The following is a 20,466-nucleotide window of genomic DNA, read 5'->3' on the forward strand; positions in this document are numbered from 1 at the left end:
AAAGAGTATTATGAGTTATATTTTATTATGACAACAATATAATTATATTAATTTATTATTTGCCTTTATTTATAAACTCATGCAAATAGACTTTTATATATTAATTTGATTAGTGTTTTTTTACATTTTTTTTTAGGTGACAAACTAATACTAATATGTCATAAGTGTATATCCTGGAAGAGGAGAATTTTGGTTTATTTTTTTTTATTATTATTAAATTTATTTTACTAGAGCTATATTCTGACAATAGTATTTACGTTAATATTATAATACACATGTGGCCATGTTTGTGAATCAGCTTGTGGTACAAAGCAAGTCAGGAGCCGACGGATTACTAGTATTTACTATTCATTGCTAGTATTTATTTTATTAATATATATCATATTTGTTAGTATAAAATTAATGTCATTGTCTAGAGGCTGATGGTGACCGTAATAAAAAAAAGAGAATGAATTGTTAACAATCAATTATAATTTTGTTATTAGATTCGGGAGGGGGACTTTAGCAGATCGTTGTGAATTTTCGTGAGTGTTTGAGTTGTTATTTGAGGTACGGATTATGTCCCCTTTTATTCTGCGCTACTTCTCTTAGATATTATATATATATGATTCGTTTCGTTCTATCTTCTGTTTGTTCCGTTAAAAATTCTTTTAACCTCCTTGACTTCCGAAAATTGTTTTAAAATGGATTTGCAAAATTATAAATATTTGTTTACTTCTGTTTTGAAATATTATTTATGACACCCTCTCTTTCGGAAATCTGAATTACTTGTATCAGGTGATTTTAAATTTGCGAGAATATTTTATTTTGAACCCTTAGTGATTTAGGGTATACCGAGTTAACCAGCTGTAGGGGTACTACAGCCATGTCATTGCGGCACCAGTGACATGACACTTCCGTGACAGTGTGATTGGTCACGGCGTATCCTTCTGTTAGCTCTTGGGAGGAGCTTTTGCACATTTGATATTTGTTCAGGATACGTGGGTGCACCCAGAGTTTGATTTGTGATTTGATTTATGGTGACGTTGTATATGCCGTACACGTTATCCATTTTGTTGCACACATTAGGTACCCTATGATGTGTGTATTTGTATCTGTTCTGATCTCGGTATGAAATATCCTAGCCCTCGTTGTTTCAGCCTTACTTATTTTCAAAATTGTTGTTTAATTATAAATTGCTGATTATTTATTTCTGATCTCTTGTTTTATAAATTGTATTCCAAATCCGTACTGGGCGTTTGGCTCATGCCGTATTCTTTTTCTGGCAAGTGCTTAGGGAGATATGGGACTTTATGAATGGAGAGCTCCCTTTATTTCGTTCTTAGGATGTCAGACTTCTATCATTATTTAGACTTAATTACTTATTAGAGATTTCAGCATTTATATATTTGGTTTAGACATTTTGGAGATTTAATATTATTTTGGAGATTTTAGACTGTTTAATTATTGTTAGAAATATATTAGTGCTCTATTTGCAGGTTTATGGATTTTAAGTAATATTTCCCTTCTATTTTAAGAAGGGGGTGTTACAGAGATGGCATCAAAGCCAGGTTCTTTCTTGTAGAAAACCTACTTAGGTTGACCTGTGAGTTTGGGTAGACGATAGGATGGGTATTCTATTTAGTTTCGTTTCATTCTGCTTTATCATTTGAAATCTGTTTGTAATGCTTCATCATATTTATTCTCGTACTCTTCATTCGTTCGCTATCTTATATTGTAGATGCCTCCTAGACGTGATCCTTTTCATATTGACCCCGCTCAGCTTACTGAGATGATAGGGCAAGCAGTGGCTCAGGCTATACAGCAGGCTCTGGCAAACCAAGGAAATCAGAATGGCGAGGAAAATCAGAATGGACAAGGAAATCAGAATGGCGATGGAAACCAGAATGGACAAGGAAATCAGAATGGCAATGGAAATCAAAATCAGAATGGTCAGGGCCATCAGCTGGAGCCGTTTGTATGGATGGAGAGGTTTGTGAAGCAGAAACCAGACTCTTTTAGTGCAGCACCGACTCCTATTGATGCTGAAAATTGGATTGTTCATCTCGAAAAGATTTTTGATGCACTGGGTTGTGATGAGATTCAGAAGGTCAGGTTAGCTGTATATAAGTTGGAGGGTGATGCTCAGAGATGGTGGAGAGGAGTGAAAGCTACTAGAGGGGAGCAGTATGCAGAGGCTTTGGAATGGCAGGGATTCAAGGAAGTATTCTATGAGCAGTACTTCTCTAATGCTGATATGGAGGCTTATTTGAGGGAGTTTCATTCTATTATGCAGCACCAGGATGAGAGCATTATTGATTATATGGAGAGGTTTATAAGGTTGGCTGGATTTGCTGGGACAGTTGTAGGGACTGCTGCGCAGCAGGCTGATAAATTTAAATGGGGGTTGAAGTCTCATCTGAGGGGTTCCATAATTTCTTTTAAATTTGATAATGTGGCAGAGGCGGCTGATGCAGCAAAGGATGTTGAGAAGGAGCGCATAGATTTCAGGACTTCCAGGTCTAACAGTGGTAGTAAGAGGACTAGGGATGATCAGGGTTTTGCACAGGGTAGACAGTGGTATGGAGGTCAGAATGGTCAGCAGGGACAGTGGCGCGGACAGAATCAAAATAGGGGTGGTCAGTCATTCCACGGCCGGAATCAATATGTTGGTCAGAATCAGAATCAGCAGTTTCAACGACAGAAGCAGCCTAGGCAGTGGCAGAATCGTCAGCAGGGGCAGAGCCGTTACTCAGTATACGGGGGAAACCCTAATATGATTCCAGTGGCTCCTTGTGCTACATGTGGTGGACATCATCCAGGTAGAGCTTGTTACAGACAGACTGGGGCTTGTTTCTTGTGTGGTAGCATGTCCCATAGGGCAAAGGATTGCACAGTGTCACGCAAACCTGGTGGAGGAGGAGCTGGCGGTGGTAGTGGCAGTGGAAGTCAGCAGAATCCTACAGCCAGAGTGTTTGCATTGACGGCAAATCAGGCAGCAACTAATTCAGGTACCGTTTCAGGAACACTTCTTGTTGGTAGACGTGATACTTATGTGTTATTTGATACTGGTTCAACCCATTTTGTTGTGTCTTTATAGTTTGTTCGTCATCTTGACGTTGCACCTTCATTATTATATCCTCATATGTCTATTTCTACCCCGATGGGGAATTCTGTTGTTATTTCTGATGTGTATCGACAGTGTCCGATAGCTGTTGGAGATAGAAATTGTAAGGTTAACTTGCTTCCGATGGAGATGCATGACTTTGACATTATTTTGGGCATGGATTGGTTGAGTGAACATCGTGCCACAATTGATTTTCAAGTAAAAAGGGTGATCTTTGGGGATGTAGATAAACCAGAATTTGTATACCAAGGGTCTCAGCCGAAAGGGGAGGTTAAATTAATTTCCGCTCTAAAGGCGAGCAAACTTTTATCTAAGGGTTGTGACGGCTACCTTGCTTTCGTGAAGGATATATCGAAGGATGAACCTCGCATCAAAGATTATCCAGTTGTGAAGGAGTATGAAGATGTGTTCCCCAATGAGCTACCAGGTTTGCCACCACATAGAGAGGTGGAGTTTACTATTGAACTTGTTCCAGGTGCCGAGCCTATTTCTAAGGCGCCTTATCGAATGGCACCACTTGAGTTGCAAGAATTGAAGGAGCAGTTGCAAGAGTTGTTGGATAGGGGATTTATTAGGCCAAGTGTGTCTCTTTGGGGCGCTCCTGTGCTGTTTGTGAAGAAGAAGGATGGTTCCATGAGGTTGTGCATTGACTACAGGGAGTTGAATAAGGTGACTGTCAGAAACAGGTATCCTCTGCCACACATTGATGACCTGTTTGATCAGTTACAAGGGGCGAAGTTCTTTTCGAATATAGATTTGAGATCTGGTTACCATCAGTTACGAGTTAGGGAGGAAGATATTCCGAAGACTGCATTTCGCACTCGTTATGGTCATTATGAGTTTCTCGTGATGTCCTTTGGGTTGACGAATGCACCAGCGATATTTATGGATTTGATGAATCGGGTCTTTCATGATTATCTGGATAAATTCGTGGTGGTCTTCATCGATGATATCTTGATATACTCTAGGAGTAGAGAGGAGCATGAGGAACATCTACGTATTGTACTTGAAATTTTGAGGGAGAAGAAGTTGTTTGCAAAATTTTCCAAGTGTGAATTCTGGTTGGAGGAAGTGGCATTCTTGGGGCATATTGTGTCTAGTAGGGGCATTGAGTTGGATCCTGCGAAAGTCGAGGCTATTACTAATTGGCCCAGACCTAGCAATGTGACGGAGGTAAGGAGTTTCTTGGGTCTGGCAGGCTACTACAGGCATTTTGTGGAAGGTTTCTCTTCCATAGCTTTGCCATTGACTCAGCTAATGAGGAAGGGAATTAAGTTCGAGTGGAATGATGATCGTGAGAAGAGCTTTCAAGAGTTAAAGAAGAGGTTGGTGTCAGCTCCAATACTTGTGTTGCCATCAGGAAGTGGAGGTTTTCAGGTTTATAGTGATGCTTCCAAGAGAGGATTGGGGTGTGTTCTTATGCAGCATGGGAAAGTGATTTCTTACGCCTCTAGGCAACTTAAACCTTATGAGGTAAACTATCATACCCATGACTTGGAGTTAGCGGCTGTCGTATTTGCTTTGAAGATCTGGAGACACTATCTTTATGGAGAGACTTGTGACATCTTTACTGATCACAAGAGTCTCAAATACATCTTTACTCAGAAGGAGCTTAACATGAGGCAGCGAAGGTGGCTTAAACTTCTTAAGGATTATGATGCAAATATTCAATACCATCCAGGGAAGGCGAATGTAGTGGCAGACGCTCTTAGTAGGAAGAACTTGGAGAGTGTCGCATCTCTCATTACTCAGCCGCACCTTATTTCAGATTTGGAGCGCTTGGGTGTTGAGTTGTATGTTAGAGGATCATGTGGTAGCATTGTAAATTTGAAAGTGGAACCGAATCTTGTTTCAAGGGTTAAGGAAGCTCAGAAGGATGATACAGGTTTGAAAGCTATTAGATCTGAGGTGGCAGATGGAAAGCAAAAACACTTTCGTGTTGATGATGAGGGCGTGATATGGTTGGGTGGAAAATTGTGCGTGCCCGCAGACCCGACAATTCGTGAGGAAATTTTGAAGGAGGCTCATAGTTCTTCATTTTCTATTCATCCAGGTTCCACCAAGATGTATGGAGATTTGAAGAAGCACTTCTGGTGGAGTGGAATGAAGGGAGATATAGCAGAATTTATGGGAAAATGTCTTACATGTCAACAAATGAAGATAGACCATCAGAGGCCTAGTGAATTGTTGCAGCAGCTAGATATTCCAGTTTGGAAGTGGGAAAACATTACTATGGATTTTGTGACTCATTTGCCGAGGACTTTCAAGAAGAACGATGTCATATGGGTGGTGGTTGATAGACTCACTAAGTACGCTCACTTCTTGCCTATTAGAGAGACTACTCCTGTTCACGAGTTGGCAGAGATTTTTCAGCGAGATATTGTTAGACTTCATGGTGTGCCTGTGTCGATAGTTTCTGATAGGGATACGAGATTTACATCGCGGTTTTGGAAGGGTTTTCAACAAGCTTGGGGTACAAGGCTTAATTTTAGTACAGCTTTTCATCCGCAGACCGATGGACAGTCAGAAAAAACAATCCAGACGTTGGAGGATATGTTGAGGGCATGTGCTTTGGAGTGGACAGATGATTGGATTGAGACGTAAGAGGCTAGTGGGACTAGTCCAGTCATGGTAAGAGGCTAGTGGGACTAGTCCAATTTAAGGCTGAAATTATGCCGAATGGTACCTTAAAGACCGGAATGGAGGTCGATACGGGCTGATCACCCGTATATAATGAAATGGAAAGATAAGTGATCCAATCAAGGGTTCTAAATGATTATTTAAAAGGGAACTGAAACTTTTGTTCAGTAAATGGATTTTTGGAAATGAAAATGGTTTATATTGTTTTGAAAAGAGTTGATTATGTTATTGTGGAGCTTAAAGCTCAGAACCCTGATTCCTGAAATTATTGATCATATGAATGATTCTATATCTTGAAATACTGTTGATTTCCTCTATCGAAAGATCTATTTTGATCCTATAATGATTTGTGTTGAATGTCGGCTTTCATCCTGTTTCGAGCCTTGTTTCTTGAAAGCCCAACTATTCTTCGGATACCTTTCCTTACCTCAAAGAAAACAAAAATAAATATATGGAAATCTGCCACCTAGATTAGCCAGAGTAGAATGCCCTAGTTTATTCAAAGTATATTGAGATTTGATATTGTAGAACTGCTATATAGTTACTTGCTGAGTTTTATACTCATTGTTTTGTCTTAATCTAACCATGGCAGTTAAGCAAGAAGATGGCCAGGCTTAGGCGCACTGCTCGTAAGAGCGTACCTGGTGGTCCCTACCGTGTTGAGGGCTTCTAGTTGCCAGAGCAGGTAGTACAGGTTATGAGTGAGCTCGCGCATAGTAAGAGGTGTTTAAAGATACAATGGGTTATCTGTCGGTTCCCAGCCGGAATCGATACTGATTATTTAATAATATTTTGGGTTTGTAAGTTATATTCGGTGATTGGTAGTTGTAATCTTGTCTCATACTTTATCCTGTTGATCCTGTTAGTAGTTAATCGGGGTTTATGCATATTTAATTAATAGACTAGAGGTGTGTGAGTCCTCATTTCCTAACCCCGAGATTGAGGTCGTCACAAGTTGGTATCAGAGCTACAGGATCTAGTCCCTGAGACAAGTTAGGTTTTAAAAATGGGTATTTTGGGAATATATCTATATCGCGAGAGAGTTCGACTCATGTAGAGTTGAGTTAGACTATTAGGCATAGTCTAAGGAAAGTGTTTGATTGGTAAAGCAGAAACTAGAGTTAGGGTGTGAGATGGCTGGAAGCTTTATTTGACCCTAACATTGTTTCTTGGTTGTTGTTTTATGTTTTCTCTCAGGATCCTAGTAGTGGTAGTGATTCAGACTCTGAGATTAGCTTGACTGGTACCCCCGTGGACCCTATTTCACCCTCTCCAGAGGAGCCTGTATATGTTAGTTCAGACCCAGAGGAGGACCCTTCTGAGAGTAGTGAGATCCCCATGCAGATTTCACCCTTGAGGCTTGATTCAGAGACCCCTGCCCCTGAGCCAGAGTCAGAGATGCCTAAGACTGTTCCTGTCAGTATTGGTGGCAAGTTAGCCCAGGACCAAGACTTTGTATACTCCCGCATTTCTGAGTTAGGAGCTTTGGTGGATAGACTAGCCAGAGAGTCTAGGCAGAGTACTTCTGTTATGGATGATGAGTGGCGAGTTTGAGTGAAGATGGTGGAGCAGGTTGCCAGGAAGAGATTGGATGAGGGACCATCCACTAGTGATGCTGATGCTGAGGCCCGGAGGCTGCATAAGATCATTCGCTGGATGTTGGTTGTGTTGAGAGAGATCCTAGATGATTAGACGGGACTGTTGGTTGAGCCCGTAGATTGTTGTTGTTTTCAGCGCCGGTAGGCTTTGGGATACTTGGTCAGATGCCGGGATCCCTTTTTCATTTATCTTGTTGTATTTCAGACCAGTGTAGTAGTAGTAGTTGGAAGTTAGGGGTAGATAGGGGAATGTTTTTCCAGTTTTTCCTCTGTTTAACCCTGCTATTTATTGTACCTTGTGTCAGAACCTTAAAATCCAGAATATTTCCTATGTAACCTCTGATTAAATAAATCTATTATCTTGCTTTCCTTTGTGCACCTTGTTTATCTTATGAACTATTCGCAATGCCATGTTTTAAATACAACTATGTTTTCATACAACCATGTTTAAAGATCGTAAAACCCTACTCCGTGCCATGATAAAACAACACTGATATGAGAATTATGTAGTAATAGGATTGCATGTGCAAATTGGGTAAAACTTAAACCCCATAAAAGAGATTTCATAAAAATTGTTGTTATATATGCCATGTTATCGTATTGCTAAGTAATTGCTCAATCAGGTTTGTAAGAAATGGCCAACTCACCAGATCACCAAGAAGAAGAAATTCCCACCCAAGACCCAGAAATAAACCCAGAAACCACTTTGATGAGCAAACTTGCTCAGCTTTTGCAACAACCTGTGGCCCCAAAAGTTGGAAATTTTAAGCACTTTCAATCTGTTCACCCTCCCGAGTTCTTAGGTTTGCCAGACCCGATTAAAGCACAATTGTGGTTGAGAGGGATGGAAAAAGCCTTAGAGCTAGCCGAAGTTAAGGACGATAAGAAAGCTCAGTACGCAAGTTATTATTTGAGGGATGAAGCAAGTTTCTGGTGGGAGTCTTCTAAGGCGTTGTTGGAAGGCAAAGACTTATCTTGGGAGAAGTTTGCTGAGATGTTTCTGGAAAAATATTTGCCAAGTTATATGCAAGATCAGTTGGAGATGAAATTTTTGGATCTTAGACAGGAGGAAATGTCGGTAGCAGAATATGAGGTAAAGTTTTCGGAGTTGGCAAGGTTCGTGCCAGAGTACGTGAATACTGAAGCAAAGAAGGCTAAGAGGTTCCAGCAGGGACTTAAGCCGTGGATTAGGAGTCAAATAGCAATATTGGAGATCAAGAGTTATGCTGCCTTGGTTCAAAAGGCAATGATAGTGGAAGGTGAGCGGGAAGCTGCTCGAAGAGAAAATGAAGGAAGAAAGAGGAAGTTTGAAAGCTCTGAGCAAGAGCAAGGAAGTTTCAAGTTCAGAGGAAAGTTTGGAAAGAATGGTGGAGGTCAAAACAAAAAGTTTCAGAAGTTTAGACCCGGGAATGGAGCTCAGAAGAACCGTTTCCAGAAAGCTGGACAACCGGGAAAGGATAGCAGACCCCAGATGCAAGAATGCAGGAACTGTGGAAGGAGACACCCGGGGAGGTGCAATAAGCTGGATATAACATGTTTCAAGTGCAACCAGAAGGGGCATTATTCTTTAGAATGTTCAAATGAAGTAAGGAAGCCTGATTTGGCTTGTTTCAAGTGTGGCAAGGTAGGCCATATGGCTAGAAATTGCAAGGAGCCGGTGCAGAAGGCTAATGTTCTCAGAATTGCTGGACCACCGTCACTCCCAGCACCGTCAGCTCAACCCAGAGCTAGGACCTTTAATATGTCAATGAAAGATGCGATGCAAGATGTGGACGTGGTAGCAGGTATGCTTGTTATAAACTCAGTAGAAGTAAAAGTTTTGATGGATTCTGGAGCAACCAGATCTTTTATTTCTGAAAGCATTCTTGATAAGTTAAATTGTGTTGTGTACCCTCTAGAGCCTAATTTGATTATAGAGGTAGCAAATCAAGAGAAAGTTGTTGTTAATAAGATTTGTCCCGATTGTGATGTGTCTATAGAAGGTCGGCACTTTTCTGCTGACTTAATTCCTTTTAAGTTAGGAGAATTTGAGGTTATTCTAGGAATGGATTGGTTGTCAAATCACGAGGCGCAAATAGAGTGTAAAAGTAAGAAAGTGAAGTTAAAAACCAAGGATGGTGAGGAAGTGATATTTAAAGGAAAGAGGCAAGAGAAGAAATTTCTAACGGTTATTGAGGCGAGAAGATTAATGCGTCAAGGATGCGAAGTTTATTTGGCTCATGTCGTGGACGTGGAGAAAAAATCTGTAAGGATCGACGATATTCCAGTAGTAAGAGATTTTCCGGACGTGTTTCCTGATGAATTGCCTGGACTACCTCCAGACAGAGAGATCGAGTTTACGATTGAATTGGCTCCTGGTACGGAACCAGTGTCGAAATCTCCCTATCGCATGGCGCCGGTTGAAATGAAGGAATTGGCAGCTCAGTTGCAAGAGTTGTTAGACAAAGGAGTAATCCGACAGAGTGTATCCCCGTGGGGCGCACCGGTGTTGTTTGTAAAGAAGAAGGATGGAAGTATGCGATTGTGTATCGATTACCGTGAACTGAATAAGTTAACGATCAAGAATAAGTACCCTCTACCGCGGATCGATGACTTGTTTGATCAATTAAAAGGAGCTTCGTGCTTTTCAAAGATTGATTTAAGATCTGGGTATCATCAGTTAAAGATCAAAGCGGAAGATATACCCAAGACAGCATTCCGAACAAGATACGGACATTATGAGTTTTTGGTGATGGAATTTGGCTTGACGAATGCGCCAGCTGCATTTATGGATCTTATGAACAGAGTGTTCAAGCAGTATTTGGACAAGTTTGTGATTGTGTTTATTGACGATATACTTATTTATTCCAAAACGGAGGAAGATCATAAGGAGCATTTGAGGATTTCCTTGGAAATTCTGCGAAAAGAGAAGCTGTATGCAAAGTTTTCAAAGTGTGAATTTTGGCTAAAAGAAGTGCAATTTCTTGGTCATGTAGTTAATAAAGAAGGAATTAAAGTGGATCCAGCCAAGATAGAAGCTGTAATGAATTGGGAAAGACCCAAGACTCCGACGGAAGTCAGAAGTTTTCTGGGATTAGTCGGATACTATAGAAGATTTGTGCAAGATTTCTCAAAGATTGCCATTCCATTGACAAAATTAACGAGAAAGAATGAGAAGTTTGTTTGGACAGAAAAGTGTGAGGAAAGTTTCCAAGAGTTAAAGAAGAGATTGGTAACCGCCCCTGTATTGGTATTACCAGATGATAAAGGTGAATTTGAGATATTCAGTGATGCTTCCTATAAAGGACTTGGATGCGTGTTAATGCAACACGGGAAAGTAATAGCATACGCGTCAAGGCAACTCAAGCCGCACGAGCAAAAGTATCCAACGCATGATTTGGAATTGGAAGCAATTGTGTTTGCCCTTAAGATTTGGAGGCATTATTTGTACGGGGAAAAGTGCGAGATTTATACGGACCATAAGAGCTTAAAGTATATCTTTACTCAGAAAGAACTGAATATGCGACAAAGAAGGTGGTTGGAATTGATCAAAGATTATGATTGTGCGATAAACTATCATCCTGGAAAGGCAAATGTGGTAGCTGATGCTTTAAGTCGAAAGGAAAAGTTGAATATGTTAACATCAATAGAAGAATTAATCAAGGACTTTGAACAGATGGAAATAGTGGTGCAGACTCCAGAATATGGAGGTGAAGCCATTTATGCAATACGGTTTCAACCTGAAATTTTGGAAAAGATTAGATGCTGTCAAGAGCAAGTGTTAAATCATGAAAGGAATAAGTTGACGGGAGAAGAAATTAAAGCTCAAAAGGATGGAAAAGGGATATACCGTGTTAACTCACGTATTTGGATACCTGATGTTGTGGAACTAAAGCACGAGATTTTGCAAGAAGCGCATAACTCGAGATTTTCAATTCACCCTGGAAGTACGAAGATGTACCAGGATTTGAAAGAAAATTTTTGGTGGCCAAACATGAAAAAGGAAATTGCGGAATGGATAAGCAAATGTTACACGTGCCAAAGAGTTAAAGCGGAACATCAAAGGCCAAGTGGATTGCTTCAGCCACTGGACATACCTGAATGGAAATGGGAACATATCGCAATGGATTTCGTGGTAGGATTACCTAAAACCAAGTCTAATCATGATGCGATTTGGGTGGTAATTAATCGACTGACAAAGTCAGCACATTTCTTGCCGATAAACGAAAGGTTTTCATTAGAGAAGCTGGTCAAAATGTATCTGGATGAAATCGTGATGCGTCATGGAGTTCTTGTATCTATCGTGTCTGATAGAGATCCAAGGTTTAATTCGAGATTTTGGCGACAATTCCACGATCATTTGGGAACGAAATTGAAAATGAGTACAGCATATCATCCGCAGACAGACGGACAAAGTGAAAGGACAATTCAGATAATTGAGGATATGTTGCGAACCTGCGCAATAGATTTCAAAGGAAATTGGGACGATCATTTGCCCTTAGTTGAGTTTTCCTACAACAACAGTTATCATGCAAGTATTGGCATGCCGCCTTATGAAGCGTTATATGGAAGAAAGTGTAGATCCCCTACTTATTGGGATGAAGTTGGTGAGCGCAAGTTAATTGGCCCCGAGCTAGTGCCGCAAACGAAGGAAAAAGTTGAAATGATACAAAAGAGATTAATTGCAGCTCAAGACCGACAGGCAAAGTACGCGAATCAAGAGCGGAAAGATGTGCAATTCGAAACTGGAGATAAGGTCTTGTTGAAGATATCTCCTTGGAAAGGTTTAACTCGATTTGGAAAGAAAGGAAAGCTAAGTCCAAGGTACATTGGACCATTTGAAGTATTGCGACAAGTTGGGAAATTGGCGTATGAATTAGCGCTACCGCCGCAAATGCAACATCTGCACAATGTATTTCATGCATCTCTCTTGAAGAAGTATAATGCTGATGCGAGCCATGTGATCGAGTTGGAACCAGTAGAAATCCAACCAGATTTGTCCTATGTGGAACAACCAGTGCGAATTTTGGATCGAAAAGAAAGGACGCTTAGAAATAAAGTTGTACCTCTAGTTAGAGTGTTGTGGAGAAATCTACTAGTCGAGAAATTGACTTGGGAATTAGAAAGCGAAATGAAAGAAAAGTATCCCCATCTATTTGCTTAGATTAGATTCTGGGGACAGAATCCTTTTAAGGAGGGTAGATTGTAACGACCGAGAATTTTGCGTCGTAATTAAGAAAGTAAAGTATGTGTTATGTAATGAGATTATGTGATTAAGTGGTGATTATTTGTCTTATCTGTATACTAGACAGAATCCTTTTAAGGAGGGTAGATTGTAACGACCGAGAATTTTGCGTCATAATTAAGAAAGTAAAGTATGTGTTATGTAATGAGATTATGTGATTAAGTGGTGATTATTTGTCTTATCTGTATACTAGAGTTAAGGAGCGTGGATAAAAACGTTCCAATTTAAAGAGTCAGCTTAGAAGTCAAGCTGTGGTTTCGGGTCGTCAGGTAGAACGGAACCCGTCATAATATGGAAATTAAATAATATAAAATGTGAATTATATGTGAAGTAAATGAATGAATTATTTCATCTTAAGAGACGTGTTGATTGGCAAAGGTAATGAGAAGCGTATTCGAAATGCTGAGCGTCGGGCCGTCAGGCTGAACGTGACCCGGTACGCGTAAAAAGGGAATAAAGATTAAAGAGGGATAGATTCTATGATCAGACCTGAGTCGTTATGTGACTATATGCGTGTGATTGCTTGACTGTGTGCTTGATTATATGATCCGTGTTCATTTCTGTGAATTTTAAAGGAATTATGTGATTTACATAAGGGTTTATTTAACCTTCGTGCATTTTTATAAAATCATCTGAGATGGATAAAAACATGGGATTTGTTCTGTTATCTTCGTAGAGGTCTTAGAGACTTTTTAAAAATGATAAGTGAATTTAATTGTGGATCTTTGCATTTTTAAGTTGATTTTAAGTAGAAAATGTATTTATTAAAACAAGTTTGCAAAATCCATATAAAATCAACCGTTTGCTCAAATTCTTATTATGAGTAATGGATAAAAAGCTCATTTCGAGGCCTACGCGTTAAAAATGTCATTTTCAATAATTCTCGACTTTCCGAGAGAGATATATTTTGTATTTGAATTTTATCGTATTTAAGTAAAAAGAAAAGGAATGAGTGATTAAAAGAAAGTTGGTAAATTACTAGATTGCCCTTGTTTCTAAGTGCTATATATAATCCACCTTTCTTTCTTTTCTTTCTTTTGTGCTCTCACTTTCTCTTCTCTCCTTTCTCTCTTTCTCTCCCGAACTCACTCTCACTCTCTCTCTCTCTCGGCAACTCTCTCTCTCTCTCTTTGATTTCTCTCGGTATTCCTCTCTTTTCTTTGATCAAACACACCAATCATCCCTAAATCTTCTTGTTAAACACTTATTTGTAGGTAGAAGTGTGTGCATTTGTGTGATTAAGCTTGCATGTCGATGTGTGGGTGTTGTGTGTGTTCGGTGTGTGTGTTCACCCGAGAACCACATGGTTCTTCTTGTTGTTGATTGATGTTATCTTGTTTAAAGCTTGATTCTTTGCAAACAAATGATAGAAAAGATGTGCATGTTAGTTATTTTGCGTAATTGACGGAAATCGGGGCTTTCGTGGTTGGACACCCTCGAATGAGGGCACCACCGTGAAGCCACCGCCACCGGTGATGAACTCCGGTGAACCGGTGGTGAGTTGTGATGTGAAAACTGAACTTTACACAAAGTACACTTAAATTTTCGTAGATGCATGTGGTGTTTTTCTATATAATCGAATGAGTTTATGTTCTTAAAGTGATAAAGTTGATTTTTGACCATGAAATCAATAGTGGATAGTTGTTAATAAAAGTTGTAATTTATAAACTTGAAATGATGCATGCATGTTATGATTTCTTGAAAATTTGGAAAAGGGTTTTTGGCTTCTTTGATAAAAATCGAGTGGGTGTTTGATTAAATGATTCCTTTGATTGTGAATGAATGTGTGCATATGATTGTGCTTAGAAAAATCGAAAATTGAGGTTGCATGTGAATCTTTGCTTCGGGTTTTGTGGACTTTTGCTTCGGCTTTTGTTAATAAAGAAGAGGAAATCGGTTTTTATGAATTAATCTTGTTAAACACTAAATCTATGTGGCCTAAAAGTGATCGCATGATAGTTTTAAAGAAGATCAATTAGTGCATGTTAAATGATTAGTCTTTGAGTTGAAAACCATGTTTTTGCCGAATGAAAACAAGATAAAAGGGGGTTAATTATTGATTGAGCAAATGCATGTTGGTTGAATGAGTTAGATGTTGTATGGAATGATCTTGTTAAAAACTAAAATAGGTAGAGAATGTGATGTATTGCCTTGTATGTCGATTTATGGAAAAACTCGAATGGATTCTTAGGAATAAAAAGGCGAAATTAAGTTGATTTAATGGCTAAGTGAGATTTTGATTGCATGACAAAAATTAAGAAGTGTTATGTTTGAATTTTGGTAATTAAACGGAAGTGTTGATTTCGATCTTAATAAAAGTAAGATTCGGATTTTTTTGGTTAAAAAGGGATGAATTTTAAGTGCTAAATGATCCTTGTGAATTGCATTAGTTGTGCTTGCTTATATGAGATTGAAAATGAATATATGTGGATGTGTTTTTGTATGTGTGGTTCGAATTAAGGAACAAAGGAAAAGGTAATTAAGTTGATTAATATAAGCGATAGTATGCACGTAAATGTTTGGTTTAAATAAGGTCTAGTACTCGTAAAATAGTCGTGTTAGTGTGATTTGAGAAATAGCCAAGGTCAAGCAAGTACCTTTGATTGCTAAGTATATAAGGATATAAAAGCTACGAGAAAGGATTATGCTATGTGCTAAGTGCTATGTGCTTATATGTATAAGCTATATTCGTATGCTCGAGTTAAGAATATAATCGAGTTATCGTATAGTGTGATCGTTCCGGGAACGAGAGTTGGGAATCTAATTAAGGTTTTGGTTTTTATTGTAGAATCGGAGCGTGAGGGCATTCGGGCTAGGAAAGGGAAAAGTGTACTAGGTGGCAGTAGTTCAACCCTCAGGAAAGCAATTTCAGGCAAGTAACTCTGATTACTTGTGTAAATGATTATAAAGGAAATGTTGTTCATACCATGTAGAGTATTGAACTGTTTAAGCATGAAACCATTGTTTTATGAGACCCATGTTTTATGAAACCCTGTTATCGATTTAAAGAATCCTTGTTCTTGATAACCTGTTATTGATAAGCCTATTGATTTCACTCATTGATAACCTAACCTTTCTGTTCAAGTTACCTATAATGCCATGAATCATATTGAACCTATTGATTATCTTGGTTAACCTTGTTTAATGATATTCTGTTTCTCTTGATCACCCTATTGATCCCTAAATCAATGTTTATCCTTCTAATTTAGTGCCTTGTTATCCTTGATACAGAATTCTTGAGAATTGATCCTTGCGTATCTTTGATTCACTCCCTGAACTTTGTTTCTTTAAAATCTGAATTAAGAATGAGTTTCGACTTGAAAGAGTCCGAATGATTTCAAATGCTTGGTAATGATAAAATGGATTTTAGAAAACTATTTGTTTTTCCAACTCAAGGTTTTCCAAATGAATTCCTGATGGATTGGATTGAGACGTAAGAGACTAGTGGGACTAGTCCAGTCATGGTAAGAGGCTAGTGGGACTAGTCCAATTTAAGGCTGAAATTATGCCGAATGGTACCTTAAAGACCGGAATGGAGGTCGATACGGGCTGATCACCCGTATATAATGAAATGGAAAGATAAGTGATCCAATCAAGGGTTCTAAATGATTATTTAAAAGGGAACTGAAACTTTTGTTCAGTAAATGGATTTTTGGAAATGAAAATGGTTTATATTGTTTTGAAAAGAGTTGATTATGTTATTGTGGAGCTTAAAGCTCAGAACCCTGATTCCTGAAATTATTGATCATATGAATGATTCCATATCTTGAAATACTGTTGCTTTCCTCTATCGAAAGATCTATTTTGATCCTATAATGATTTGTGTTGAATGTCGGCGTTCATCCTGTTTCGAGCCTTGTTTCTTGAAAGCCCAACTATTCTTCGGATACCTTTCCTTACCTCAAAGAAAACAAAAATAAATATATGGAAATCTGCCACCTAGATTAGCCAGAGTAGAATGCCCTAGTTTATTCAAAGTATATTGAGATTTGATATTGTAGAACTGCTATATAGTTACTTGCTGAGTTTTATACTCATTGTTTTGTCTTAATCTAACCATGGCAGTTAAGCAAGAAGATGGTCAGGCTTAGGCGCACTGCTCGTAAGAGCGTACCTGGTGGTCCCTACCGTGTTGAGGGCTTCCAGTTGTCAGAGCAGGTAGTACAGGTTATGAGTGAGCTCGCGCCTAGTAAGAGGTGTTTAAAGATACAATGGGTTATCTGTCGGTTCCCAGCCGGAATCGATACTGATTATTTAATAATATTTTGGGTTTGTAAGTTATATTCGGTGATTGGTAGTTGTAATCTTGTCTCATACTTTATCCTGGTGATCCTGTTAGTAGTTAATCGGGGTTTATGCATATTTAATTAATAGACTAGAGGTGTGTGAGTCCTCATTTCCTAACCCCGAGATTGAGTAAATAGGTCGATTGATATTATTATAATTAAGTTGAAGAGATATATTATTATAGATATATTTATTCTCTTTTATCTTCTCTGCACTATTGGCATATTTATCTCAAATTTAGTCTAGGGGGACATGTAAAAAGGCTGGCAGCTAAAAGAAGAAACAAACTAGCTGAAAACAACAAAAGGAATACTGACCCTACACCATAATGATGGCTCTGAAATTATTATTCACTGATTTATAAACCAACAAAGCTGTGTGACAAAGATATACACGTTCCCACCAACATGCAGACACTCTACTAATCTACTTCCCTTAGATATGCTAACTCTTTTGTATACATGCTACTCAATTCTGAGTTCTGCCCCCCCCTGATTTTTACCACCCCTTCCTGCATCATAATTCATGCACGTGAACTAATTAAGAACACAAGAGTCGACCTTAACACGAAAGCATGGCCGGAACCCAGAGGAAACGAACCTAGGCTGAAGTCCCTACGGAGCGAGAAATTTTAATAGAGATTGTTTTTAATCCTGATTTTTACCTCTTGCTCCCGAATTTTGAAAAGGAATGAGAGCGGGTAGAGGGGAAGTTCGTGCTCCCAGGTTTAAAAAGAATGAAAATAAGCGGTAATGAATGTAAATTTGACAAATTTTCACTCCAAAAATGAGATGAAAATACTTTACATTTTTATCACTTGCTTCATTTCCTTTATAAAACTCAGAGCAATGCCTTAGTTAATTTGTCCAAACACTTACTATTACAGCTCGTAGATCAAATCAAGCATACTCAGTATATCTCACTCGAGCTGGGATACAAGGACGATGAGATTTAACCCGAAATCTTATATTATTCGATTTTTATTCTAACGAAATCATTTGTTGAGCTATCTAGGTAAGGAGTGTTGGAGTGTATAGTTGACATACTCTAAGAGGGAGATGTATATAAGGAAAATGGTTTGGTTGTTGCAGAAGAATAAGTATTGTATGCATGAGAGTAGTATACAATAACTGATGCTAGGTTGGCCTTGCATGTGTTTTACAACTCCATCTGCATACGAAAGAAATGTTGGTCCACTGCTACAAGGATAAGTTTGTCTTGATCTAGAATGTGTGTTTAAGTATGTAGTGCAATATACATTGCTCCTTTCATTACCTAGGAGGCTAGGGCCATTGTTCATTTATAAGCTCACAACCATCCCTACCTTCCAATTGATACATTCATTCATTTCAATTGTATCTCAATAGCAGTTGTGAGTAATTGGAACGAGCCACCATAGCAGTATAAATTATAACGGTTTTTCTGTAATGTGGGCATACAATAAATACAATCGTCTATAATTTTAGTTTGTTTTGATTGACTAATACTTTTTAATAATGACTTTGATTGACAACACTTTTTAATAATGATAGATCCCGCATTCACAACAACTATATCAATCGAAATATTTTAAACTTATAAATTTTAGTATTTAACACGTGTCCACGAACACACATCAGACAACTTATAAAGAGATCCTGAAAATTGGACATGTAATCTATGGTAAAGCCTTTATTTTTTTAGGTAATTTTGTAATTAGGTAGTAAAAACAACATTCTTAGCCTTCATTGATTACGAATAAAATCAAAAAAGGCGGATGAATCATATTCCCTCCGTCCCAAAATGTTTTTCACATTTTGACTTTTTGTATAGTTGATTGTAAGCGATTGACTACTAATTTACGTCTAATCAGTAATCTATAAGATCAAATATAGTCATGAGTGATTTTGTTGGATTCGTATTTATAAATACTTTAATATAATAAAATTTTTATATTTAATATTAATACAAAATTAAAGATATTAACAATAAAAAATATGCATTGGTAAACGTGTCCAAAATAAATAGGAAACGTTTTGAGTAACGGATGGAGTAACGGATGGAGTACGTGTTACTCACATTCTACTAGTAGTCACATAGCAGTAGTTGGAGCATGTGCACAAGTGCATTGTATTGCGTGCTCAAACGGTGGTGTGGTAAGTTTATTGTGAATGTTGCTTTCTGTTTATTTTCTTGCCACATTTGGTGTACTTTTGTCAAAAATAGATATGAGGAATAAATAGGTCACAGGACTACAGCAGCAGAGGCAACTGCATATTTTATTACTTACCAACACTTTTTCTTATCTTTCGTTCAGTTTTAAAAATTTTACTAAATATTGTTTTTTAAGTTTGTCAGTGGTTTTATTATTTTTTCAAAATGTTTATAAAAATACGGCATGCAAGCAAAACTAACAAATGCAATTTTTTATGTTTTATAAATATAACTGAATTTTTTTACTACATTCGAGATTGTGTGTGATTGTATTCGAGATTATATCGAATTGCAAAACCGTACTTATATTGTTCTTCTTTAGTAAAATTGCTCTTTTTAATATGTTAAATTTGAATTCATATTATTATTTAATGTTAACTAATTTTTTTTTTTAGAAATATACAGTTAAATAAATCAGTTAATGTAAAAATAAAAAATGGTTAAACTAAAATTATTCTTTAACTCTCATGCCACAAATATATATTAAGTACATGATTTAAAACACAAATAACATATTGATATATTATTATTGAAGTGTGCGTGCTAATAGTTAGGCTATAGTTCAATTCATATTAACAATATTTAATTAAATATAATAAATAAACAAATAAATTTATAATTTCACATCGATAAAATATCTCACTAATTTTATATAAATTCATAGGCAAATTTGCAAATTTGCATCAATAAAAATATCTCATTTTTACCCATGTGTGTTATTATATATAAACGAGATCATTTTAAAAATATGAATATTTATATATCGCGTCTAAAAACTAAAGTAGCTCACTAATTGCAAATTTGACTCAATATGATCATCAATTAACTTAATTTGATTATTTCGATAAAGTCAAAAACTAAAATTACCCAAAATTGAGAAATGGTAATGTAGGATGGTAGAGCTCGTTTTGGCTTTGGGTTTCAATATATTTACTAAGTAGTAGATATTGTTAATTTTTATATTATAAAAATTTTATTATTTTTGGAAAATTTTGAAATTTAAAAAAATTGGATGGAACAACCCAAAAAAGAAAAATATAAAGAAATAGTTGGGACAGAGGGAGTAGAATTTTATATTTGGTTCACGGAATTATGATGAAATCTCATTTTGATTCACCCTACTTGAGTTATTTTTGAGATTTTGAAGATTAAAAATGAGAATATATCATAATTTCGTTAGAAAAATAATAAATTTTAATAACCATGTTGAAGTTCTTCTGTTAATATTTTTCGATTTTGACTAATTTCAGTTGTCGACTTTAAGTAAATAATTAAATTAATTTAATTGATAATCATTTAAAGTCAAATTTACAGTAAATAACCTACTTAAATTTTTTTAACGTAATTAATTATCTACTTAATATTTAACCCATAAAACTTTTTTATCTTCCAAAGTGTGAGCTTTGAGAGAAAACTTT

At 37.3% G+C, this 20,466-nt stretch overlaps 1 protein-coding gene across 1 annotated transcript; it reads left to right on the plus strand.

Annotated features, from left to right (window-relative positions):
- Positions 1-3,142: 3,142 nt before the first annotated feature.
- Positions 3,143-5,592, plus strand: LOC141702337 (uncharacterized). Its single transcript, XM_074506038.1, has 4 exons — positions 3,143-3,734; positions 4,179-4,400; positions 4,788-5,128; positions 5,530-5,592. Exons 1-4 carry the CDS (start codon positions 3,143-3,145, stop codon positions 5,590-5,592), a joined length of 1,218 nt encoding a protein of 405 aa, XP_074362139.1.
- The last annotated feature ends 14,874 nt before the right edge of the window (positions 5,593-20,466 follow it).

This window comes from Apium graveolens, unplaced genomic scaffold (genome assembly GCF_009905375.1).
Source record: "Apium graveolens cultivar Ventura unplaced genomic scaffold, ASM990537v1 ctg489, whole genome shotgun sequence".
Lineage (NCBI taxonomy): Eukaryota > Viridiplantae > Streptophyta > Magnoliopsida > Apiales > Apiaceae > Apium > Apium graveolens.

What these genes read in the sequence shown, in the direction of transcription:
- LOC141702337 (XM_074506038.1), top strand. Translation starts at nt 3,143, where the DNA reads ATGGGGAATTCTGTTGTTATTTCTGATGTGTATCGACAGTGTCCGATA. An exon ending in GTTTGTGAAGAAGAAGGATG is followed by an intron (nt 3,735 to 4,178) that starts GTTCCATGAGGT and finishes GGTTGGAGGAAG; the next exon opens with TGGCATTCTTGGGGCATATT. An exon ending in GTTCGAGTGGAATGATGATC is followed by an intron (nt 4,401 to 4,787) that starts GTGAGAAGAGCT and finishes AATACCATCCAG; the next exon opens with GGAAGGCGAATGTAGTGGCA.